The following is a 26,843-nucleotide window of genomic DNA, read 5'->3' as shown; positions in this document are numbered from 1 at the left end:
ATTGTATTGCTTGCTTAATGTATTTATTTCTTAAAGCAGCCCCCATACACCTTAGATGTGGGAAAGGTGTGTAATAATGTTATTTATCCCTTTGAAGGGATGGAAATATCTTTGATCTCAGCCTTTCTGTATAATCTTAGGAAAATGGCATATAATTTTCATACCAGGTTTAAAGCACACGTTTAACATTCTACCTTTCAATTGACTCTCATTGCTGCTTCAGTTTAACACCATGGTTATTTTTATGCACTCAGGAGGGATTATGTGAAGCTCAATAGCTGAAGAAAAATGAAATTTGGGGATAATTGTGCTTCCTTAGAGCATAGAGCTTGAATAAACATGCAAAAGATTTGATACTGAGAAAGAAAAGTGTTTTTATGTACAATGCTCTTTTAATCTATGAACCAGCTTCTGATACTCCATTTGTATTATAGTAGCTCCCTGTGCACAGATAGTAGAAGGCTTTGGGAATTCCATAAACACTTTAGGAGACCATGTTATCTTCCCAGAATTAAGTTTAATTAAAAAAAATTGGATTTGGAAGCAATTTTATATATATATATATAGTAAAATGGAATAAATGAATAGATTTTTCTGTGCTTCTACAGCATTAATAGGACCCAGATCTTACAGCGTTGCTTCATACAGTTAAAATATGGTATAGAACTGGTTGCTGTTCTAGAGAAAATAACTGAAAATGATTGAGGACATAAATACTGTCCTTCAGGGAACAGCCAAAAACTAACACACAGAAGGAGGTATTTTAGGTTACAAGTCCATTATCTAACTGCAGGGCTTTTTTGCCTTGTGGTTGAAGTAATCTGTTAGGGGTTACACAGAACGTAGATTGCGTGTGGAGTTCACCTGCTATGAGGTCTGACTACACCTTTTCTATTCTTGGTTTTGGTGATTGTTAGTTTGGGGTTTTATCTTCAAATATAAATTAAAAAAAGGATTGTTTGTTTCTTTTTTTTAACGAAATTTGGCATTCTTTCAGTACGGTTTCTGAAGCTGACCCAAGGAAGGTATTGAGATTGTTAATCACTTACATGTAAAGTCAGCTCTGTAGCTCTCATCCATTGAGGAAAGTACTGGTTTACATCCTCTATAAATATTTAATTAGCAAAGAAAATAGGATGGAACTGTTATGGTACAAGTGGCTTCCTGCATCTGGTTATAAAAAGATTATCAGTTTGAAGCTTAATCTATTTAAAAGATAGGAGATATGTTGCCTGGAGCAGTTTATTTCTCAGTTACAATAAATAACCAAATTGGAGTGCTCAGTAGGCACATTACAAAACTGCAGGAAAGAGTCCAAGTGCTCCTCTTGGTTTGCAGTTATCTGCTGTTTGTAGCACTTACACTCAAGGTGTTTACTTTTAGTTTCTTTTAGTTGCATGGTTTTGCTCTCATATTTTCATTTTACTTCTTATTTATTGTTGGTAACTTATTTTGTGAAGATTTAATGCTATATAGATTTTAGCTGTGTGATTTTGTGTTTGAACAAATGGGAGTTTATTTTAGCTTAAAAAGACTATGAAAAACCTATTTTATTCAGTCTGACTTGATGTCTAAAGTTACATGATAGCATCCTTCTAATATTCACAAAGGAACAATAGGGCAGATGAGATTACAATTGGAAACTCATTGAAGTAAATTGATGCCTCTTTTGGTCCTGACGTTGTTGTTAGCTGTCTTCAGCTTCAGAAGTAGAAGTAGTGCCTGAGAAAAGGTTCAAGGCTCTGTTGTAGTTCAGACAAACAATAACATTAGTTTTGGTGTTATGGATGAAAAACAAGATCAGCCAGCAGCTAAAACTGAAGATGAACTAAGTGTAAGTAGATGACTTAAGTGTTCTTGGTTTCATGCGCTTCTTGACACTATTAGATCTCTTATGATGTATTTCTCAAGTATTAAACTCAACATCACAGTTAGATTTAGTATGTTTTTCTGTTTTGTAACTCAATCTGAAAATGTCAGCATATGTTTCATAGCTGGTAACGTGTTTTCAGGCAATTGAAATAATGGGCATGTGAGTGTGACAATGTGAAAAGTTTATATTGGTGTAGAGGTAGTGGGCTTAGAGAAAAAAGGATTTCTTGACAAGGAAGGCAATATTAAAGGTAAAGTGTGTTGTTTTTCCCTGAGGAAATGCAGAAGGGAACACTTGCATGAGCGTTAACTCGTGACAAAGAAGCAATAAATAATTTAGTATGTGCGGATAGTCACATTGCAGCTCCAGCTGGAAACCAGTTCTAGAATACAAGGACTAAGTTGCAGTAGAGAAGAAAGCTGAGTTAAGAATCATGATTCTTATTGAAGAAGAAAACATCTGAACTTTGTCTTTTTATTCCTCTTACTATATATATATATACCTTCTAGTATATAACAAGTCACATACTCTTGCAGTGTACCTTCTGAGAAGCTTTGAAGGATGTAATGGTGGTAAATAGCCATCTTTATGCAAGGGGGACTGGCTTTGTATCTGCAAGTGTTTGGAAGAAAATGACATTATTTTCTGACTGAAGTTTTAAACTGCTACTAAGTTATAGTTGTGTGTATGCAGTCACAGGCAAGTATATATGGAAATATGTTCTGGCTGTTGATCAGTCAGTTTCTGTTAGAAACATTCCATGTTTTCTGTTGTCTTTCACCTTATTTTAGGTAGCCAACATCTCAGTCCAAATGGTAGCTGCAGAAGATAAGCTGGCGAAGCGGATTCTGGCAAGGAAAAAGCATGGCAAATTGAAACTGAAGAAAAGAGAGAGCTTGCTGTGGGATTTCCAAAACAAAATCATTCTCTTTACCCTCATTCTATTCATTTTAGGAGTTGTAACCTGGACATTACTGTGGCTGTTCATTGGTGAGTTGCTGAAAGCTCACGCCAATTTCATACATCTCCATCCTCAGCAGCACTTTCAGCTGGGTTTAGGGTCTCACTTGCCCTGAAAGCTGTTTCTAAAGAAACATGGAACTAATTTAAATGGGGCCTGAAACCCTTTTGGGTGTCTTTGTTAAGATTTAACAAGGGATTAAAAGAGCAGGCATAGCAGCTGGCTTTTTTGTGTGACTTTTTTTATTAAGTGACTTTTTTCCATTAAGTAACGTTCTTATTAATATTTTATTATTTTTTCTTAATGTTCTTATTCTTTTTATCATATTTATATGTTTGACTTTTTTTATTAAGTATTATGAAAATTGTGGTTTATGTGCTAGCTATTGTACAGACGTGACAGTTCCTATGAGCTTTACCCTTCACATATGTTGACTTCCATTGTGTTTCTTGACCTGCTGAGGATCAGGTTAGTCTTTTGTCTGTCATGCAGAACAGGTTGATAGAAATTAAAAGGGACTAAAACATAGAAGTGTCTAACTGGGCAGTAAAAGGGATGCTCTGCTCTTTAGACCCCTGATGCCAGTTCTGCTTAAGATTCCTTAGGGATGCTCCAGAATGTGGGTGTTGATATTCATTGTAGCAGTTCATGTGTAAGGTGCGATCATGTGTGTAGGGAACAGGTGCTCAATGAACTGTATTGTGGCGCTCATCTAGAGCCATTTGGCTGTGAAAATGTAATGTTCTTTCATTAGTTAGGCTGAATAGAATCGTTTGGTTTAGAGTTTAATCAGAAACAATCTCTTTGTTATGAAGACAAAGAAAAGCAAGAAGAGGCGAGCTGTCTTCTTTGTGTCTTACAGTTCAGGCAGAGAACAAAGATGCCTTGTATTTTGTTGGACTGTTCCGTGTGGCCAACATAGAGTTTCTCCCAGAGCACAGGCAGAAGGAGTCAAAGGAGTTCCTCTCGGTGGCAAAGAACGTGCAGCATGTGGTAAGATGAGTGGGCTGCTTGGTTAGCAGAAAGACCAGAGTGACTTTCAGGTGCTGCTGAGTCTGCTGTGGTGTTCTTTTTCTGTTCCTTATTTTGTCTCCCCTCTGGAAGACCATATACAAAGGGTGGCTATCCGCAGGTAGGAAGGAACTGATTGCTTTCAGCTTGTTAATCACAAGCTGAGCTTTGAAAAGGTCTGTTTGACTTTAACATTTACTCCAAATCTTATGTACTTCTCTCCCACAAATAGAGGTCTATGAATAGAAAGCTACAAAAGCCCTTTAAAACTCAATTGCCACTCCAGAGACATTAAACCGATTAAGTCTTTTGCAGTTAAATTGGTATTTTCTGCCAGTCTTATGCCTTAAAGCATCTGTAATAACCCTAGAGCTCTCAAGCATGTTTACATGTATGTTTCCTTCTGATGGTAGGTATTCTAAAGACCATTACGTTTCCCAAACACTTTGCATCAGTCATAGCAGAAATAGCACTGTGTTGTAGGCAATTAAGGCTGCTGTAAAGTTGGGGAGAGAGAGTGGGAATCTTGACTAAAATGGAATTTGACTGTAAAGACATTTGGTATAGGAAGGGAAAAGATGTTAATGTCAGGAAGTACAGCACTGTCCACATAAGAATTCAAGCAATAGCATGAAAACTGCTAAAAACCCAACCACCCAAACAACACAATATCAGATGCACCCATGAGATTCTTTAATAATTGCTCATTTTGTCTTATGATATGAACTCGGGTTCCTGTTTTCCTGCACAGGACATGTCTTTCCCCTGCTCTCCACGGAGCAACTTTAACCTATTGAGAGCCCTGTGTCTTGCTCTTTATCTAGAGGATGCTGCCATTGTCACACATAGTAGAGAGAGGTGACATACAGCAGGTGTGAACTGCCGGTGTCACCACCTCCTGCTTGAATGTAACTTGGGATTTACTTCTTGCCTGTCAACTTCTGCCTGAACTCACCAATGGATTTTGCATTGCTGAAACTGTGCTTCATGGTGATGGCACTAAAATTGCTAGGTGCATTTAGGGTTTTGCTGGTTGTACTACTTAAAACCTGTGTGTTCACAGCTCCTGGCCCACAGACCCTCAGAGTAGCAGTGGGAACACCTCTGAAGGGGGGTTTGTTTCCCCTTTGATAGTAACAGTAATATGTAAAATCCCTTATAGCCTAATCTGGATAAAGATTGAGCTCCCACAATTTTATCTAGCCCCTTAAAATAACTGACAGATTTCCTTTGTCAAATACTGAAAGTTAGGAGCTAACATTACTGTAACTTTTGCAGCCTTTTCTTCAAAATCATCTGTGCTTTAGTCCCTTGAGTACTTATTTTAACCAGCACGATGTGAACAGCTTGAGGTACATGCCACCTTGTGGCTTTAGAAGTGTCTCCTTGAACAAGTGGCAGGAAGGTTATTATTACGTTGCCACCCTGTCACACACACCTGAAGTAGTGATGGAATCAGAAGCTTGCTTTCCCCAAAAGCAGTCCTGCAGCATGAAATACAAAACAAATCCATATAAACATTAGAAATAACTGCTTAACTGTGGAGGTTAGTGGACACTGGAGCAGTTTCCAGAGCCTGTGAAGCCTCCTTTCTTGGAGATACTCAACTGAACATGCCCCTGAGCTCTCTGGTGTAATTGACCCTGCTTTGAGCAGAGGGGTTGGATAGATGCTCTCCAGAGGTCCCTTCTAAAGGCTCTAATGTGTGCTGTAAACTGCACCTTAGTAACAACACACAAAATATTACAAGCACGTGCATATTACCCAAAGACTGGCCTGAAGTTTCAGCATAAGGATAGGGAAGCCCTCTGTGATTGGGATTTGCTGGGCAAAGAAAGAGCACCATATTCAGAACTCATTTATTTGGAAGAAGCATTGCTGTACATGTCATCAGGCTTTGGCAGAAGGTTTGGTGTTTCCTGGAGTGTCTGACTTGTTATGGATGCATTGAAGAGCTGGTCTGTGCATGTCTGCTGCTTTGCCTGGAAATGTGTGTGTACTGCATATTCTTGGTGGAAAGAGGATATTCCTAGGAAAGCCTGGGCTAAATATTAATACTTTCTCTTTCAGATGAACTTGGTCTACACAACCTCCTCTTTCTCCAAGTTTTATAAGCAGACAACTGTTTCAGAAGTCAGGTAAAACTGTGGTTAATACAATTGCCTTTCTGCAGGGTAGTGTATAATGGAATGAGCCTGCAAGAGAAGCCCCTTTCTGGTGGTTATGATTTTATCTCTGCTATGTACTTTTACTGATAGCAAAATACATTTAAAACCTACACCAATTAGTTTCACTAAAGTATGTGCAAAACTGAAGTCAAAAAAGCAGTTGCTTGTCTGCCAGAAGTATAATCAAAGGTAAACACACATGTCCCTAAAGGGATTTGGTGATGCTCTGGCTTATAGGTCACACAGAAATTTAGCCACTTAAACATGTTTTTAGAGCACAGCTCTGCATTATAGGCTAAGATGCGCATGTTTTCTAAGTAATGTTATTGCCATAAACCTCATTTTCTACTAACAGAAGAGCAAATTTCTATAGAATGATAGAATCTACAGAATGATTCTATGATTGCAAGATTGGGGTGATCATACACGTCCTCTGATGCATTACCTTAATAGTCAAAGAATAGTTCCTTATGTACTGCAGTGCACAGTACAGGGTGAAATGCATAGTGATGCAGTGTTCTGTATGTCTGGGGGTGATAATTTTACTACTTCTGTTTTGACTTTCTTAGGAGATAACCCAGCTCTAATTTAAGAACATTTTTTCCACAATACAAAATAATATCCATTATTATAAAATAATAATAAATATAATTATTATATAAATACTATATATTTATATAAGAAAAAAATATCCATTGTGTCAAAGTTGCCACACAAGATGGAAATGAGCCATACACTTCTGAACTTGTACTTCAGAAGCTTGCATTGAGCCTAGTCTTCAGAAAGCTTTCAACATGCTGATAACCTGGAGGACCACTTTATTTCAGTAACAACAACAATGGAGGCCTCCTTGTTCATTTCTGGATCGTCTTTGTGGTACCACAGGCAAAAGGCCAAGTGCTGTGTGAGGACTGTGTGGCTGCCATTTTAAAGGATTCCATTCAGACAAGTATCATTAACAGGAGCTCGGTGGGAAGTCTTCAGGGCCTTGCGGTCGACATGGACTCCATTGTGTTAAGTGGTGAGTATCAGCCCATGCTCATATCCTTGCGGAAACACTTCATTGAACAAATATGTTATCTTGGAGTAGCAAATTCTATAAATAAACCAAAATCTTTATCTGGCATCTTTAGCTTCTAATACTAAAATTATTACAGGGCAAAAAAAACAGGGAAAAAGGAAAGTCAAAACCAGACTTGAGGTCAAATGAAGGTAAAAAATGTCCTTGTGAACAGTGACTGCAAAACTTCATGTATTTGGGATGCTTAGGTTCATATTCAGGAGCTAAGCCGACACTTTGCAGGCAGCTCAGATTTGGGTTAGTGTATAAGAAGATGTAGGGTTAAGGTTTCCATATGGATCAAACTTCAGCTCCTCACTGAAAATGTGCTTCTTGTCACGTCTTTATTAAGAATGGATTATAAAGCTGCCCATGCATTAAACAACTCCTGTACCATTCCTGTCTGGGGAGGAAATTAGAAATGTGGGTTTCAAGGATCTCTAGGTGATGCAATTTAGCTACACACTGTTGTATGACTTTCAGTTCTATGAATGAAGGACAGAACAAGCTGCAGTCCAAGGACTCCATGTAACTGAAAGATGAGAAATACTTTGTGTCCAAGGGTGAGAAAATGACCTGGGTACTTCAGTATCAGTCCTTCAACTGAATTTGACTGATTGACATGGAGTCTCTTCATGCCTCAGATGCTGAGTTGCCTGGGGATGTGATACTTCCAAAGCTGCTTGCAGGATCTGCAGAAATGAAGGGGTCTTGGGTGGCCTCCCTCATAAAGTTAGCTGCTCTGTCCTGTGTTTAGTGCTAGCACTAAAATGTGATTTAATTTGATCCTGAATTCTGGCTTTTAGGCAAATGAAGAGACTCACACAACTCTTTTTCTATGCAGCAGGTCTTCGGTCAGATTATTGGTCATCAACAGGAACAGGTAATTCACCATTTTGGCAGCTTCCTGGTAAAGAAGTGGAGAATAAAACTTAGTTCTTGCCTTAAGCTCAAAGATACTCTTCAGAGTTAATTTAAGAGGGTTAAAATCAGCCTTGACATTTATGTCCTGACTTGCTATAAGAGAAAGGTGCAAGAAACATGATCTGCCTTTAATGTGACTGGTAAACTTCATGCATGCACCCTGTGGCATGGTAGGAAATAAACTCAAGTCAGCTGTTTACTATTCACTGTGTTGAAGAGATTAACCTTTCCTAAACTGGGTAGTACTGGATTTAAATCATTGCCTTTTACACTGAGCAGTGTGCAGAGACTTCATGAGCAGTTTAAAAGTACAGCACATCTATATTCACTAGTATGTGGAATAGGCACCTAGAGACAAGGTGCCGCTGGGCTAAGCAATAGTGTGGTTATCACCTTTGGTACAGACACCTGATAAGTTTCTGTTGGGTTAGCAGTTGTAAGTCAGCTAGGGTTGTGTTTGTGTTCCTTGCTCATTGACACATGCTTACACTTCATGTTTTGAAGTTGCACTCTTCCAGTTTCTTAAGGGGTTTATACCATTTCATGTCTGCAGATTTAACTTCTTTTTGTGAGACATTAACTTGTTACACTTGTAGCTGTGATTTCCACTTCTGCTATCCTGCAAGGTTTTAATTGGTTTTTGCTGGTGTGCAATAGAGTTGTAGAGGAAGAGCAGCATGGATTGCCACAGGAGTTGAGAAAACCTTGTATTAGTGTAATTTAGTTTGTTGGGGTTCACTGAGCGTGTCTGCTTAGGACTATGGAATCTGGTGCATAGATGAAAGTGTTAATGCAGCAGCATACAAGGAAGGTGCGTCTCATGGTGTGTATTTTGAGAGTAATGGAGTTACTTTGCCACGAAGATTTGCACTCAGTTATTAGTTCAGGCCCAGCACTGGAGGGCAGATATATTAAAGCATGGCTTGGAGAGGAGTATTTAGCTGAGGAGAGTGACTTGCATTGCTATGGTACCCGGCAATGCAGGATTTGTTTGGGTAAGGACTGTATTTAGATTTGCATTCAAGCTGGTATGCTTGCATTGATGCTAGCTCTGAATTCTGTGCACTGTGCTCCATACCAGCAGTGAGTTTGTTAGATTATTAATTACTTAGTAGAAATAATGGCAGTCATATAATTCTAAAGATTATGATCACAGCTGTCTTTGTTAAGGGTGAGTAAATAAGCACAAACAACCATTATAAGAACAATGTTATTGGGAAGAGATAAGAACAAGAAGGAAGTAAGAACAACAATGGCTCAACCAAAGCTTTAAATAGCTGTAACTGTAATTCAGCTCAATGGTATGTGACCCTTATAAGTTGTTCATAAACATTCAGAGCATTAGTTTCAAGATGGTAAATTAGAAGTGGAAGTCAAACAAAGCCTGCCACTTCCTATCTTGATTAACTGCTGGTTAAAAGGTCAACATTTCATTCGAGTCAGCAATTGATAGTGAACTTTTACAGTGCTGTAAAAGATGCTCCATGATAGTAACTATTTCAGAGACTTGTGTTCTTAATGGGCAGAAATTAATGCAAATATTTACTTTGGATCTTATTCTCTCTAATTTGTATATTTTCCTGCTTGTCATCATTCAAAGAGCTATGTTAAATTAAGAGTTTTAGATATGACCAAACAAAAAAATCCCTAAGCTTTCTGCTGACTGTGAGCTGCAATATTGAATTGAAAGCCTCAATATATTTGACTTGCAAGTCACAATTGTTCCAGTCTAATTGGAAAACTGGATGCAAGTAGGGTAATTTTCTGGTTATTATCAACTAAAATACAACACAACTCTTTCTGCCTTTTTTTTTTTAATATAACATTATGTAGGTTGGATTCTACATATTTCACACTAATTCCATTTCTAGCAGTGACTTCTAATGTGGCAAAAGTTTACAAGACTTGAGAGATCTGAATTCATTTTGACCCTGCTTTAAGCAGGACGTTACATTGAACAACAAAATGCTAGTATCCCTTCCAAACTGAAGGAATTGGTCAATCTGAATTTGGTGGTAGCACTTACAGCCCATTCCACAATACAACAACCCAGATGTTTGAACAGTAACCTAAACAATCCCAGAATAATACAGACATGGAGCTGAGTGTTTATTTGGTTTTATTTATTCTAAATATCATTATATCTGCAAGGGGTGAGCAGCTGATTTATACCTTAGCAGTAGAAGGACATTTCCCAGTGAACCATTATTTAAGCAATTGATCCTCTGGGAGCCCTACAGAGCTTTGTAAAGTGCAGATACCAACTGTCCAAACTGATGCTGCTTTAGTGCGAATACACTGCAAAGACACCTTACAGCATTACTTGCCATGCTTTGTAGTCTTATGAATAGACTTTCCCTTGACCACAGACTTAGAACTAAGATGAAAACAGTGAATGGCACAGATGACTTTGTTTTCAGGTTTAGATCTGCTTTCATATGTTGCTTTACTTGAAAATAATTGTATTTTTTTAAATGCCACGTGGATTTAACATTTCCATAGTGTCCAATGTTGAAAATGCCTTTTTCACAGGAACAAATTGTATGTATGATATGTATGCTGATCGCTTACATGAGCGCTTCCCTCTGGATATCCGCACTACCTCAGGGTCAACAATATGCTATTTTAAGCTGACTGCATCAGTGGGCCATCTTATTCGTCTTTCAATAGTATCCCTTCATATTGAAGCAGATAACTGCATCACGGACTCTCTAACCATCTATGATTCTCTCATGCCAATCACACAAAAGATACTGTACCGGTGAGTATGTTTGTGTGGGGTTTTTTGCTTGGTTGCTTGGTTTTTGTTTCATTAAAAACCCTTAAACCTTCATGCATTACACATACCATATGTGGCAAGTTGTGTCCAACCACCTCCTCCTGCCTTACAAAACAGGAGAAGTTTATGTTGCTAATAAAAGAAACAGTAAATGTATCTTTTCATTCTTCTGTAGTCTTCAACCGGAGTGCATCTTCCCTTAGTTACAGAGCTATGAGAAGTTCACACGTTCCCAGGTGGAATTTTCTGTTTCTATTGGGAAACAGATGTTAACTAATAGATACTGTGAAAACTTCCTCCCCTAAGCAAACTCTCCTTCTATTCTTAGTGTTCTTCATATGGAGACTGAAGTTCTAAAACAGTCTCGTGATTTTTGGGTACTTGCCACCACCGCTCACCAGCTCAGTGCCTTTTTTAGCTGTTCTATTTGAATCTGTTATAGGGGTTTTGAAGCCTAGAGTTGAAGCTGCAGTGGTTTGAGTGCTGTGGACTATCATTTCCACAGCCTTCCCTTCATGATCCAGTATACTTGTTTGGTGACATTTTCATCCAAAATTCCTATTAACTAGTTTCACAGTGCTTTGTTAGACCAAGAGGCACCTCTGGTCTAGGAGAAAGCATCTCCATCAAGCAAATTAAGAGCTCAGTGCTTTGATCCCTACAATCCTTTCCTTTGGCCTATCAATGTATGTGTAAGCCTCAAAAAGGAGCATTGGCTTTTCAGTTCTCTTCCATACCTGACCTTTACTAACCTGAATCACTCTCTGACCTGTCTATAAAACAGCAAATGGCATTCACTTACTCATTATCTGTAGATGGATGAGGATGCCTGCTAGGTAATGCATATGGAAAATACTTTTGAATGAGATCAGTTGATTGGCTTTATTTCTGACTTAAAGAATAACTTGCTTGTCTTTCCCACTCCCCAACAACAAGCTAAATATGTCTGTCTAGTGAAATAATTCTTCTCTTTCTACAAGACTTTCTTTTCTATTGGCTTTGTTCATTTTAACATGGAGTCAAGGCTCTAAGTCAGTATTATCACCTAGACCTAACCATTCCATCTTCATTATCATGTTTGCATGATGTGACTTTCCAATACTGGATTTCTAACTGGCCTTGTAATAGATGCTTAAGAGCAGGGAGTTTTTACCAGGCTTTGAAGTAAGTAAGCACTGCAACAGTGGGAAAATCTATGCACAGAATGCAAGCAAATGTGTTGGGGTTTTGGTTTGGTATTTGTTTTTAACAATTGTATGTACTCTCCTTTCTTCCCTTCAGTGCCTGTGAACCAGCTGATTCACTGGTGTCACTTGTGTCCACAAATAACCTCATGCTGGTGATGTTTAAGGCAGCACAAATAAAGGGACAGAAGGAATTCCATGGCTATCTTGAGGTCATTACACAAGAAAGTAGGTTTGTTCAGGAATTGTTTCTTGTGTTGTTTCTAAGATTCCAAAGGGGTTTCTATGTTCCTATGAACAAATGACTCCTGTACCTCAGTTGTTCTGCATGCCTGTCTCTCTCCTTCCTTTCCTCTGCGTTGCCAAGGGTCTGCCTTCCTCCTGAGTGATTTAATCTGTGCAGATAAACTGCTCCTCACTGACATTCGTCGGTAGAAGGCAGCAATCAGCAGTCTGAGCTCAGTTGGTCACTACTGCTTGTATCAGTAGATGGAGCTGTTATTCCGAGTGTAGCCCTGCTCGGGATCCCTCCTGGTTTGGGGCTCGGTGATGATGTTAAAGGTGGAGGGAGTTCAGCACGAAAACCTGCTTTCAGAAAGCTTCAATAGCTTTGTTCGCATTTTCCACCGCTGCCTATTTCCACATTAACACAAAGGAGCCAGTTTTGTTTGTCCTGCAAGTTAATAATTCGCTTTTTATTGCTTTAAGCTTTAAGAAGTGCTTAGATCATAAGCACAAACACTACAAGGGAACCTACAGTTCATAATCACAAATAGCACAAGGGAACCTACCCAGAAGCACAAGGAGTAAAACTCCAAGATAATGCAAGGAAATTCAAGCTGCTCAAAAACATGCTGCATACTTCACTTTTGAAAGTAATTAAGTGTCAAAGTACCATCATAAAATCATGTTAGAAAACCTCCATCTTGTGTAACTTTAAGTTCTAAGCTCTTGTTTTGTAGATATAAAATCAGAGTTGAGCTTTCTTTGTTTCTGTGTATTTTGTTTCTGTATTTTGTTTTTAATGAGTTACTTAAATCCATTCAGCAATCATAAAAGGAGAAGGCTTTGAGGAGGCTGGTTAGTATAGCACAATGTCCATTTCTCTTCTAAACAGTTGTATTTTAAAACTAGAGATGCTCATGTATTACTGCAGTGTGGATGCACTGATGTGTAATGCACTGATGTGCAACTAAGATCTCTTTGCAGAACCAATATAAAACTTGACAATGTTTTACCCTGGTCTTGCAGAGCCCTGCAAGCATTCCTAGATTATTATATCCCTTGTCTGTCTGAGTGCACAATTGGAAAGGATATCTTTTTTGCAACCTGACCTTGATAAATGGACTTTGTCAGCTGCCCTGTTTTGCTCTGAAGAGTTCTGATACATTTGCGCTTAGCCCATTGAATATCTACTAATATCTATGTGAAGTATATTGAGATTCACTAAACTTTGCTTTCTTCTTTATTCCCTAGGTTGTGGAAAAGCAATAGAGACAAAAGAGAAAATTGGCTATGAAGGGAGAATCACCAGTCCCTATTATCCAAGTTATTATCCCCCAAAATGTCTTTGTGCATGGAACTTCCAGGTAACACGGTTTTATTTCTCTCATAGGCTCTTGCATGCTTCAGGCACACAGAGCCTGTAAGTAGAGCAGAAACAATTGTGTAGGGAGTAACCTTCACCCTTATGAATGCAGCAGTTTACAGATGTGATACAGCTGAATAGCTGGCTGTGCTCAAGTGTCTTGTATTGGGGTTTTCCTTTCTTTTTTAGTCTGTGAGCCTTTTCTTAACTAGGAGAGCACAGTTCCTCAGCTGTCCTATTATAAAGGTGAAGAGCTGAGGTAAGTTTTAATGTTTAGCCTGCAGCATTGTTTTAATGACAGAGAATGCAAGACTTCACTGTTTTTAAATCATCTCTTCCCACCCCAAAACAACTGGTAAAAAATATTCCCCTAATGTAGTTATTGCTGCCACTTCTGTGATGTCTCTTTTCAGTCTATTTTGATATGCTTAATACATTTACAATTTAAGATGGTCTATCCTATTAGCATAATCCCACAGATTGTTTCCTCTGGGTATCATTTCTCTGCATCTTTTCTGGTACTTTCCTGAAAGCAGATGTCCAAGAGATTGACATCTGTTTAGAATATTGTCATGTCTGGTCTGATGACATTAGTGTTTCCCTATTGATGCTGCCAATACAAGATCTTTGACTTATGGTTTGCCTTTCAGTGTTTTCTGAATAATATGGCAATGGATATGACACAGTCCACGTTCTACCTATCTTTCTGTTTATGTTACTCATGTTTGGTTAAGCTATTGGTTGCCCATGCTGAAACTGGCCAATCTGCATGGAATGCAGCTAGCCATGACTTATAGCCAATTCCTTTTCAAAGCAAAGGCACATTCGTCTTTCTCCTTTGTTGAACTTCAGGTGTTCAGCTCACTCTGAACTTCTGAGGGGAAAGCTCCTGAACACTTAATATGAGCATCCCTCAAAACATATTTCTCATTACAGTTTAATTTGTCAGTAATTCAATGCTAAAAACTTATCTTATTTTCCCCTGTTCTCCTTTAAAAAAGAGGAAAAAATCTCCATTTGTGGATTCTTATCCTGAAGCAGCCCTTGTTTTTAAAGGAACATTGCCTTGCCTTGCAAAATAGTTCTGTGCGTTTTAATAAAGGAAATTCTAATTCATTATGAACCCTTACGATACTGGGGGTCTTTAAAACCTTCTATAATGTGCTGAAGGATGCTTGGCTGATCAGGTGCTGGCAGAAGACTGCAATATGGTGGTAGAAGTAACTCTAAGCATTTCTAAGGTGACACAGGTATTCAGTGCAGTACATTACCTAACAATCTGCTTAAGCTGTGTGTCCCTACACAAGTAAATTGGGTGTGTTTGAGTGTTTTCATCATGATACAAAGGCTGCATTCTATGGCCAGTGGCTTTTCGAAGATGAAAGGGCTGTTGTTGTATGAGGAGAAAGCTCACAGCTATGGTGAGGCTTTGCCAACTTTGGCTTTTACTCAATAGCTGGCAGGTGTCTCAAGTGGTGGCTGTTGAGCCAGCAAAGCCAATATAGTTCCTGCAGTGTTTCATTGCCAAGCCCCATAATTGCTGAGATAAGGCTAAAGACTTCCATGTTCAATGTCTGCAGAAGGAAAACGATGACTGCTTTCCCTGTCATTCTTGTTGACAACAGACTCCATACGAAAGCCTTGGTATAGCTCTGAAGTTTCATAACTATACCATCAGTGAGAAGAATATTAAAGGCTGTGAGCGAGGGTGGTGGAAAATTAATGAACACATGTAAGTACTTTTAATGTTATTAAACTAACATTACCAAAAGAAACCTTCCTGTCAGTACTGCAGCTCACTAGGATGGTTTCCACAAAGACAGATACATCACTGGTTGTCTCTTACCATTCTTTCACTATGCCTTATGATATATTTGAAATACTACGAAAATATATATGTTGATATATAACATTTTCTATTGTACAGTACCAGAACTATGAAAACAAGAGGTTTTGGTATTCTCTGGAGAGAAAGAAATGGGAACAGTTGACTGGAGAAAGATGCCCTGTGAACCCTGAAGTAATTAAGGGTTTTCTGGGATCAATGAGCAAGGCCTGTTAAAAACCCTTTTAAGTGAAACTTGATTCTATGATTGCTCATGAGGACACTGAACCTAATTAACTTCTCAGTGAAAGCTATTACTATGAGATTATTGGATATAAAAGAGCAATTGCTTCCGCATTCCAGTCACTGGCTCTCTTGAAAGAGAAGCTGCACACATTGACTGCCAAGGTACCAGCGTATTCCTTAAATGTTTATTATTAAAATACTGATGCTGTTTTTTAAGTAAAATACTGCTTTTCCATGCTTATTGTCCCCCCGTTTTCCCTCAGATTTTTAAGTCATCTTTCAGTCACTGGATGAGGAGACAAAGTTGGATTTAGGATGTTGGATTGTATTTATTTATTCCTGCTAAAGTCTTTGTTCAGGTGGAAACCTCAGTGAGATCAGACTTGAAACTGAATTTGTGAGCACACTGCTGAAGCTAAGCAGAGCCAGTTAGGCCTTCCAAAGTCTAAGTGAAAGAATTAAGGAGTAGAGAACTTTCTGCGTTCCTTGATATCATGTTGTACTCACATAGACAAAACTCTGCTTGTCTGAACCTCCTCAGGTGGAACCTTGTTGGAAACTGGCTGCTGGATTACATGGGCATATAAAAACACCAGTCAAAATAGAGCATTCGGTGTGCTTGGGGATTTTTTTTTGTGTCCTTTTTATGACATAATTATAAAGATTTGAGATAGGAATTAAATCAAAGTAAAATCTGGAGTAAGAAGGTGATGGTTTCATATTGTAAGGATACAGTTTAAAGCATGAAACATTTTGATAGTAAATTTTACTTTTCTTTCCTCAAATTTTAATGGTTAATGAAAAGGGACAGACGTCACTTTTTCAGCTCCCTGCAATTGCAGCTCATAGCATGCATCTTCTGCTGTCTCAGGTAAACAGGGTGAAGAAGCTTCAGAAGGCAGATATCTGAGTTAAGTGCATCCCAGGTTGAAGTCCAGGGCAGCTCTTAGCCGAAATAGCAGCTTAAAGTAGATGTGCACCCAAGGGACTTACTCTCCTGCCCCATCCAGCCTAGTTACCTGAACATGCAACTTTCCAAGGCAAAACTCCAGAATGTAAATGGTGGATGAAGGCTGGGTGACTACTTACAAGTATTTTCAGATTCCCTACCTCTATTGCTTCCAAAGTTATCCCAGCTTGGATTTTATCCCAGTGCCTTTGCACACTCATCTTTAGGGGCAGTCCTCAAAATCAAAGCAGCTAAGCTTGCTCTCTGCTGTGCTGATGTGTCTCCTGCCACCAAACTTACTTAAGTCTTCCCAAAAATGCAAATCTGAAAAACAGCTATCAGAACTGCTGACAAAAGTACTCATTTCTTTATTATATCCTTATGCCTGTAGACTTTATGGCAAAACATTTTTCTTGCATCTGTTTGCATGGTCATGAAGGATTGTGACCAGCATTTGAGGGAATGTGGGCACTTGTTTCAGTTCTTGGTTCTTCAATTATGTACAGTATGATGGTGTTGCTGAATTCCTGTGATGTTCACATTTAAAGTGTATGCAAGGCAATTTTGATGTGAAGGCTGCTTTAAAGCTCTTTAAACCCTTTTTAGGTACTGTGGTTACTATGTTGATCACCAAACAGTCTTCCACATTGCAAGTTCTACTGTCAGCATCGAGCTTCAGTGCAGTTCCAAGGTCTCGGAGAAGCCACTTCTGGTGGAGTATGGCAGCTACAACATCAGCCAGCGTAAGATGGGTTTCATCTTTTTCAACCCACCTTTGCATTTCAGACCTGTGAAGCAGTATCTTTATGGCCATTAGGACCTATTTAGGTTTATGCAGGAAATTCCCTCCTGGGTTTCAGTTTGTATTGTTTTCTAATCTTCCTAAGCAAGGTGACTAGTAAAGAAAGAGCCTTTACTTAGCTCATTATGGCTGTGTAGCCAATGTTTGTGGCCATCTGCAGCATGCTCTGGTTTCCTTTACGTGCACAGTCTGTTCTCACCTTAAAGCTCCGTGTGATGCTGTGGCCGCAGTGCAGTCAGTTGAAGCCTCCTGTCCCTGCTTGTTTTCATCCCTAAGGTTTCATTAGTAATGTTTCTATTACTACAATTACTTCCAAGTAATAAAGAGAGCACCCAGTCACCAACCGCTTACTCCAATGTTTCTGTCCATTGAAATACTTCAAGTGCAAATACAAGGAGTTGATAAAAGTGAGATTATCCTTAAAGAAAAGCATTCTAAGCTGTCTCCTGCCAGTGACTGCAAATTGAAATGAGCTGGCAATAACTGGGAGAGGTAAATATTAAAGTAGGGCTTTCCTTGTTTGTGTTTTGTTGTTTTGTCTGCTTTTTGTTATGCTTCCAGCATGTCCACCTGGACATTTCAAGTGTTCTACTGGCTTATGCATCCAGCAGATGCAGCGCTGTGATGGGATAAACAACTGCTTCGATGAAAGCGATGAACTCTTTTGTGGTTTGTATTTGCTTACTGGAGATCTTGACCACAACAAATGTGTTCTCTAGCCTTTGGAGACAGGTGAAACAAGATGAAAAGGTTATAGGGGGAAAAAAGAGTGAATATGTTTACAGCTTCCTTTGCAAGTCCAGCTACAGACAATCATAGAACCATAGAATAGTCAGGGTTGGAAAGGACCTTAAGATTGTCCATTTCTAACCCCCCTGTCATGGGCAGGGACACCTCACACTAAACTACATCACTCAAAGCTTTGTCCAACCTAGTCCTGAACACCGTGAGGGATGGAGCATTCACAACTCCCTTGGGCAACCCATTCCAGTGCCTCAGCACCCTCACAGTAAGGAACTTCTTCCTTATATCCAATAACTCAGTCTCTTCAGAGCTAAATTCATAGTTAATTAGCAAGGGACTGAACTAAGAACAAAGTAAGTATGACATTGGAAAGCACAAGAAAGACAGATATGCTCAGATATCTTTATTAGGCTGTATTTTGATTTTTGCTCATGTGATAAATGCTGGTAATTATAAAGTTCTGTTCTGAAATGAGTTATTTTTGTGGGACAATGACAAATTGGGGTGCATAGAGTAGATAATAATGTCCATGGTGAAAGAGAGTTAGCCCTGGGGTAACTGCACTTGGGGCATTGCGTGAACTGGGTGACTGAACTCCGTTGTGCTTTGTTTCCTGTGTGGATAATGAGGCACTCATACTGTGCATTGATGGTACAAAAGTGGTACCCGGGCATGGTCAGAAGTGTAGTGTTAGCAGTACAAGCACTCCTCTGTGGCTGATCTGACTTATGTTTTTAAAGTTGTCCCTGAGTGGAACTGTAACTCCAGCTTCACGATACAGGATAGCCCTCTTGCCTGCAATGGAGTAAGTGATTGTGAGGATGGGAAAGATGAGCAGAACTGCACCCACAGTAAGGATAATCTCTTGATCAATTTTCTTCCTTTCTTCTACCACCTATCCAGTCCCGACTTGAATACTGAGTGCCCATATTCAAAGAGTTAAGCACTATTAAATCTAACTCAGGCTACCTAATCCTGTTCAGTTTTCTGATATAAATAAGCCATTTTTGATTTATTAAACTGCTTCTTTTTAATGAGCTCTCAAGCATCTGTTTCATCAAAATACTGGCAGGAGAATTAAGTACTCTGGGTAGAAGACAGGCATCTGGGGATTTAAAGCTTGAATCCCGGATTATTCTCTCTTTAAAGCGTAATCTGTGCGAATTATTTCCTAGATCTGTTTTACCATCTGTAAAATAACCATGAAAGTGATAGTTTCCCTGGAGCTGTTTTCAGGGTTATAAGGTTAATGTGTTTAGAATGCTATGGAAGCTATGAATTAGTATTAGGCACATGAAAGTTTTGAATCAGCCATTTGTTTAACTCTTCAGAATAAACGGATGGGATACTTCTGTGTGTTGACAGAACTGGGTTTGAGTGGCCTTATTTACTGAGAGCTACAAGGAAATACCAAATGCCAATGTTGAGGATTGCAATTTAACTGAATACCATTAGCAGGACTGCTTTCACTATCATCTTACATTCAGTAGTCAGTATGAAAGGAGAGCTTCTTTCCAGAGTACTGGATGGTTTCTGTTTGTAGCCTAACATTTGCTCTATAGTTAATTTGTTACTACTCTTCATTACTGCTATGGGAAAGGACTCAGCCAACTTGAGGAACCTCAGTAGTTCTACTTGAATAGCTTACTCAGATCAGTTTAAGCTTAAGTGCTATTCTGCAATGTTTCCTCCTATCTATTAATACACACATGGATCTTCTGTTTGTGCAGACATGTCTTCATTGGTCAAGCTTAGGCAATAGTCTCTCTTTCTATTTTGTTTATCCTTCCTTTTCCCTCCAACTCTTTCAGGTGTTCCTTGCACCAACCACACGTTTCAGTGCAGGAATAACATTTGCATAAGGAAACAAAATGCCAAGTGTGATGGGACTGTGGACTGTATCGATGGAAGTGATGAAAGCAGCTGCAGTAAGTCCCTCTCATTCAGCTTTTTGAACTTGGAACCTTTTACACAGTAAAGCCCTTTATTACTTCCTGTTTTGGGGTGGGTAGAACGCATGCAGTGAGTACTGGGAAGTGGAAAAAGCAAGTTTCCTGACTAAAGCAGGAAATAAGTGGTAGTTTTTCTGGATCACTTTAATGAAAGGAGAGCACCATGGATGTGGATTTTAACCTGAAATATCCCTTGCAGGTTGTGGCAGCAGCAAAACCAGCAATCCCAACTCTCGGATTGTAGGCGGTACAAACACTGAGGAAGGTGAATGGCCTTGGCAGGTCAGCCTCCACTATGTGGGAGCTGCTTACTGTGGGGCATCAGTGATATCGAAAGAGTGGCTTGTGTCTGCAGCACACTGCTTTCAAGGGAGCAAGTAAGCAGTTTTCCCCCTAATCTCTGTCCCAGATAACACCAGTGTCCCCAGCCACCTTTAGCTTCCAGACTTTGAACTGTTCTGAGGTTGGATGTGCTCTTCTCTTTTACCTGTCCCACTGCTGGTAGCTCTTTTTGGGTGCTTTTTAAAGTGATGACTTGTGTTTGCTCCCAACCAGGCTGGCTGACCCCAGAGCCTGGAGCGCTCACCTGGGCATGCAGACACAAGGGCATGCCAGGTTTGTATCTGCGGTGAGAAGGATCATAGTCCATGAATACTACAACAGCAGGAACTATGACTATGACATTGCATTGCTGCAGCTGAGCAAGCCATGGCCAGACACCATGAGCCACGTCATCCAGCCCATCTGCGTGCCTCCCTTTTCACACATAGCTCGCAGTGGTGACAAGTGTTGGATAACAGGTTGGGGCCAAAAGCAGGAAGCAGGTATGGTTTTTGTGGCTTCATTTCCCAGATAAGCAGCCACCTTCACACAGGTGTAAGGGGGTGGTTGTGCAGGGCACCTGCCTTGATTGCATTGCTGAGGTGTGTAGAAAACCATAGTGTTTTGTATGTACTGTCCTACAGAAGTAGGTTCCTTCATGCACAGAGCATCATACACTCAGGAAAACTGGCTGCTGGTCCTGTGGGTCTGGAATTGCTGTGTAGTCATGTTGTTAGCTAAGACTTAAAGGGAGCTAGGCAGTGAGGCACTAGCTCTGTCCTTGGAGAGCGTCTTGACATCATGGGTGCTCCTGTAATGGTGTACTTCAGTCTGCTTGTCCTTGAGCTGTCTCTTTGGCTGTGTGAATTCTGGTGCCTTCTGCCTCTTTTGAGGCCACTTTCCTAAAGCACTTCCAGTGTAACCACAAGTGTAATGGCTTCCCTTGGTGTGAATCATGGAACTGCTACTGCACCAAGCCAGGGGTCTTGCCACCAGTGCCCTGGTCCAGGCAGTTTGCTTGTACTTGCAGGGCTGTCTCAGTCCAGCCTCATCTGCTCTTCCACTACTGCAAGCCCTGGGGTGGCTTAGCCATCCTGCTTCTCCTTGTAGGCTGTAGGAGAGGTAAATGCATGGTACAAGGCAGCAGCAGGAGGGGAACCTCCAGCATTTTGATGTGATGTCCAGAGGCAGAATTACCATCTGCTAAATTACCTTCAGCCTCCCTATAAATACCTGTGACAGGAGATATGGTTGCAAAACCAACTGCAGCCATGTGATTAGGAAAGGATGGTGGTACAGATGTGTGGTGTAGTGCTTCATAGAATCATAGAATGGTTTGGGTTGTGAAGGATATTAAATATCATCCAGTTCCAACCCCTCTTCCATGGGCAGGGACTCTTTCCACTAGACCAGGTTGCCCAAAGCCCCATCCAACTTGACTTTGAACAGTTCTAGGAATGAGTGTCTATAACTCTGGGCAACTTCTCTGGGTTTGTCATTAACCAATTGGTTAGTTATCCTTGAAACTTAAAAGTTGATTATTCAAAAGATAAATGTGATGTCTGAAAAAGAGTTTTCCCTGATCCCCTCTTTTCTCTTCATCATTTTATTCACTTTAATTGCCAAATCAATCTTTGAAGTATTTTTTCAATGTACTTCATTAACAGCAGCTTTATCAAAACCTGAAACGAAGTTTCATGATGTCAGGCAACACTTGTGTATTTGAAAATGTTGGTAAGGTTTATTTGGCTATGTCCAGTGATCACCTGGTGGTATTTTAGAGCTATTGTACACAAAGGAGGGGACAACCCAGTTTAATCCTGTTTTTCTGGAAGAAGGTATCTTATGGAAGTGTTTTACCAAAGCTTTCAGACAGAGATGACCAAGTCTAGAGATATATTCAAGTTCTTTATGCTGCTAAAGGAATAATGTGTCTTCTGTGACTCATAATCTTGCTTTTAGATCCTGCACCTTCAGGTACAGCATCCTAATTGTGAATATGTCTCATGATGACCTGAATATCTTTGTGAGGTTCTGTTTCCTTTTAAAGCTAAAAACAGAACAAGAAGTCTTGAGGTGTTTGCTAAAGGCATTAGAAAAGGCTTTTTTGGCTAACCCTAGTGATTATGCCTTTGTATTTGATGTGGCCAGAGGCCCAAGACCACATTACACAAATGCCTGGCACTTAGAGTGCTTCTGTGCTATTGCAGTTAGTTGTTTGCGATCTGGTATAACTTGGATGTCAAAAGTACCTGTGAATGTTTTCTGAAGACTTCCTGGTTTATATTTCAATAGATGAGTAACAAGTCCTGTTGGATCATTCTTATTTCAATGTGTTTTCCAGATGACGAAGGTTCAGCAGTTCTTCAGAAAGCAGAGGTAAAAATCATTGACCAAACAGTGTGTCATTCCACGTATGGGATTATCACAGCCAGGATGTTTTGTGCTGGACTCATGTCTGGGAAAAGAGATGGATGCAAAGTATGTATCTTAGCACAGTTTGCATAGTGTTTACCTTGTGTTTTGTTGTTGCCTGATGAGGTGTAAGAGTTCAGTGTCTGTGGTCTGTACATTTCAGTTCAGTAGAACAACAGTGTAAGAGTTCTCTGTCACCAAATCTGTCATGTGGGTGTTTCTTGTTTACTGCTTTATGTGCATGAGTAGCCACCAGATTCATTGGCAGGCCAAGAGATTGTTGATTTGCCAGCTGCAGTCACAAGTCCAAGTCAGGCAATTTTTGGCACAAGAGTCTCCCAGCTGAAGCAATCAGTTGGGAACCAGCTTGTCTGTTTCCAGGATTCCTACCTCCCAGTTTGGAACTACAGGGTCATCTAATGAGATGCAGATATGTGGGCATACATTTTCAAATGCATTATATTTCTGGTCTGGAAATGCTGAAAGATAACAAATGTGAAGTTCTAAATTTACTTATAATGAATAGTAGTAAAACTATATACACAGACTACATGTTTATATATTTTATATAATATAGCTTATATATGTTACATAACTATTATATAGGACTTATATAACCATATATACACTAATAAGGTAGTATTCATTGCTAAAATACAAAACTGAGTTTTTTTTATATGTGATGATGGAGATATGAAATTTGCAAGATGTTCTAGCTTTTACTGGTCTATGTGAAAGTGAGACCACAACTGCTCTTAGGACAGGCAGCACCCTAGGGCTTTCTGAGTATAATGCACTAGCTGCTTCTTAGAGATTAGGCAAAACATTAATATAAAACATCATTTTCACTAACTGGAGAATCTGTTTCTGCAGTCACCTGTATGGCCATTGAAGATGTAGCCAAGGAAAGGCACAATTTACAGGTCTTTTGGCTGGTTTTCTATAAGGACAAATGATTTATGACTGCCTATGGCAGTTGTTAGAGCTGATTGAGATCTCCTATTTTGGTTGTGAAAAATGCCACTGTTCCAATTTTTGCCCCAGGAATTGAAGAGGAAATTTAACTTGCTAAATGCAAAATCTTAGCATATTTTATTTCCTTGGTAATTATTTTCTGAACCCAAGCTTTAACAATTGTGTAACACATGTCAATATCATCTTATTTTGAGCAGCAGGTGGCTTTAATAGATCACCTTCTGATGCCCTCTTAACCTGCATATCCTAAAATCCTATAAAGTTAAAGCAAAATCATTTGCTAGCTCTAACAAAATATGTCCAGAAAGAAGGAATTTCTCCTGCAAAACCTTTACTTTTTGCCTACTCACTTTTTGCTTTTGGAAGTCCTTTTTTGCATCCAGTGTTTTGGTAAAGTTTAGTTTGATACCCGTTGTCTATTTCAGAGATGTTGTGTGTACAGTAGAAAGTATAGGCTTGGTCCAAGAAAATGTGCCCATCTGGTGGCACATTGTTTCACCTAAACCTCTGCCAATATATTTCTATAAGAATACTGCATAAAGGAAGAGGACACTTTGCTTTGTTCTGTATTATGGAATTATGTCATCCTGTATAAATCTTTGAAGTCAATAACAGACTTCATTTTAACTGCTCAAGTTACAAAGGTTTTATGTGCTCCTAAACATTACCTGCTGGTTTGTATCTATGAGAGGAAAACACGTGGGGCTTTTTTCCTTTAGGAAAACTCCACTGAAATCAATTGTGGAATTCAATCTGTTTCCATTTAACTTGGAAGAAATGATATCATCATTTAATCTTTTTGTTTTGGTTCATGTTTTTTTAAGCTTAGTATTTTTTGGAGTCATATATGTGTAATTTATAAATGAAGATGCATATTAAGCAGCAGATTAGGGGCTTAGAATCATAGAATCATAGAATAGTTCGGGTTGGAAAGGACCTTAAGATCATCCAGTTCCAACCCCCCTGCCATGGGCATGGACACCTCACACTAAACCATATCACCCAAGGCTTAGCTTCAAATCTGAGGTTAGGAAAGAAAATGTGAGTTTCAAACCTAGTCTAGTAAGTCTCTTTAAAGAAGAAAGAAAGGAAAGAAACCCTATTAACCATCTGATGGTTTGAACTATGTGAATAGGAAAATATAATCACTGTTGGGATTACATAGGTAATCTATGTCTTGTGGAATTTTGTCCCTGTTTTGATAATCTGCATTGCAAACACTTAAAACTCTATATATTCTTTTTAGGGTGATTCTGGTGGACCATTGTCATGTCAAAGCAATGGAGATGGAAAATGGTTTTTGACTGGCATTGTTAGCTGGGGTTATGGATGTGGAAGACCGAATTTCCCAGGTGTCTACACAAGAGTGTCAAACTTTGCACCATGGATTCACAAATACGTGCCTTCAGTGTTGTAGCTTGAAAACTGTTTTCCTGGAATAAAACACGTTTTGGATTTCTTCATTAAAAATCAGATTTGGTAAAATTGCTCATTGGTGGCTTTTCTTTGCACTTCTCCCTGCTGATTGTGCAATACACATGTGGAGGTAAAAAATACCCTTTGTTCAGACTTTGATGGAAGAGGGCAAGACTGTTCTTTGTGGTGGTTGCTCGTTGCAGATGCCTGGTGATGCAGGAGGAGGTGCAATAATAAACTTCTGCACTTTGTGTTAATCTTCCAGGTACCATCTGAGTGCGTGGGCCATCATTTATTGGGAAGCTGAAGATACAATTGATCACATAGAGATAACTTAAATGTTACTCAGCCATTTCCTCTGAGCTGTATATGGTCCAATACAGTAGTAACTGTGAGGTAGCAATAGACTGTTAGTACTCTTGCAAATGCTACTTTTCCTATCTCATCTCCTCCTCCTCCACAAAGAGAAGCTGTCAAAGAGGGCAGAAAGTGAACTTTATCTTCTAAAAGCTGTATGGCCTTCATTATTTAGATCTGTGGTTAAGCATGGTAAAAAACAGTACTCTTAACTCCAATATTCATTTTAATTAAGTGCATGATTTAGAGATACTCTTTAATTTCCTGCCTTAATTTCTTCATAATCAAGTTTATTCACCTGAGGACTTGAATTCTTTATCTTTAGGCAGCCTTAACAGGATGAGTAAACATGGTGATGTGTGTTACTGCAATGATCTTGTCCCTGCCAAATGAAACTGATGCTTCTGCTCTCTGAGAGGAACTGCCATGGAATTGGGTTCTCTGAATGTATATATGTTAAGTAAAGTCCTGATAAAGTTTTTAGAGATGATGAAAGAGAGTCTTTGTTTTCTCTAGGTACTTCTTCTGTGCATTTCTGTTCCATAAGGGAAGGAGCAAAGTATTAGTCAGTCAGCCAGCATGTTGGGTGTGCAGCACAGCAATCTGTCTACAGCTGTAGTTTGCATTCCTGAGCTGTGAGGATTGCCTTCCAGTTAATCCCTTTTGTAGTCCCTGTGTGCTCTGCTGGGGTTGGTTCGATTGTTCCCGTTCTGTTTCCCAGGGCTGAGATATCTTGGACCTGTTTTGTTTCTCTAAGTTTCAGCCTTTGTGCACACTCTTTCTCAACATGTATGAAATATGTTATTCTCCTGCATACACCCTTTATTTTCCTATTTGCACATATATAACTTAGAACTTGTTTGGTAACTTGAAAGTGGTTTTTATTTCAAACCAGAAATGTGAATATGAATTGCTTTACAATTACATTTATTCTATGGCACTGGCCTGCGGCTGGGAAAATCAGGTGGTCTGTGGAACTGTGCCTTTATTCTCTATCATATATAGTTCTGTGGCCTCCACCAGGTATTCACTAGAAGTTTCCTCATTTATCTTTCTCTTATCTGTAAATTGTTTGTATGTCCTTTTATTCTGTCACAAATTGTTTCCTACTCTTGTATTTCTGAAAACAGTAATGGATCTGTTTTGGAATTGAGATCCATACCCTACTTAGCCAGTTAGGAAAACAAAGAGTTACAGTGATGGTAACTTCTCCTCCCCACCTTTGATTGCAGATCAGCTGGCTCTGGCTTCAAGCAGTATGGCACAGGTGAAATGAGAGAAGCCTGGTGTGCA

General features: G+C 39.4%; 1 protein-coding gene across 1 annotated transcript; it reads left to right on the top strand.

The window, feature by feature from the left end:
• The first annotated feature begins 1,783 nt into the window (after positions 1 to 1,783).
• LOC101874211 (transmembrane serine protease 7) lies at positions 1,784 to 25,194 on the top strand. The gene is made up of 16 exons (XM_034074519.1): positions 1,784 to 1,834; positions 5,916 to 5,983; positions 6,841 to 7,034; positions 7,918 to 7,956; positions 10,530 to 10,758; positions 12,058 to 12,188; positions 13,437 to 13,549; positions 15,174 to 15,280; positions 17,175 to 17,311; positions 17,932 to 18,039; positions 18,855 to 18,965; positions 19,926 to 20,042; positions 20,266 to 20,443; positions 20,622 to 20,890; positions 22,732 to 22,868; positions 25,024 to 25,194. Exons 1-16 carry the CDS (start codon positions 1,784 to 1,786, stop codon positions 25,192 to 25,194), a joined length of 2,160 nt encoding a protein of 719 aa, XP_033930410.1.
• Positions 25,195 to 26,843: the final 1,649 nt, after the last annotated feature.

This window comes from Melopsittacus undulatus, chromosome 2 (assembly GCF_012275295.1).
Source record: "Melopsittacus undulatus isolate bMelUnd1 chromosome 2, bMelUnd1.mat.Z, whole genome shotgun sequence".
Classification (NCBI taxonomy): Eukaryota; Metazoa; Chordata; class Aves; order Psittaciformes; family Psittaculidae; genus Melopsittacus; species Melopsittacus undulatus.
This window is presented reverse-complemented; position numbering and strand designations above follow the sequence as displayed.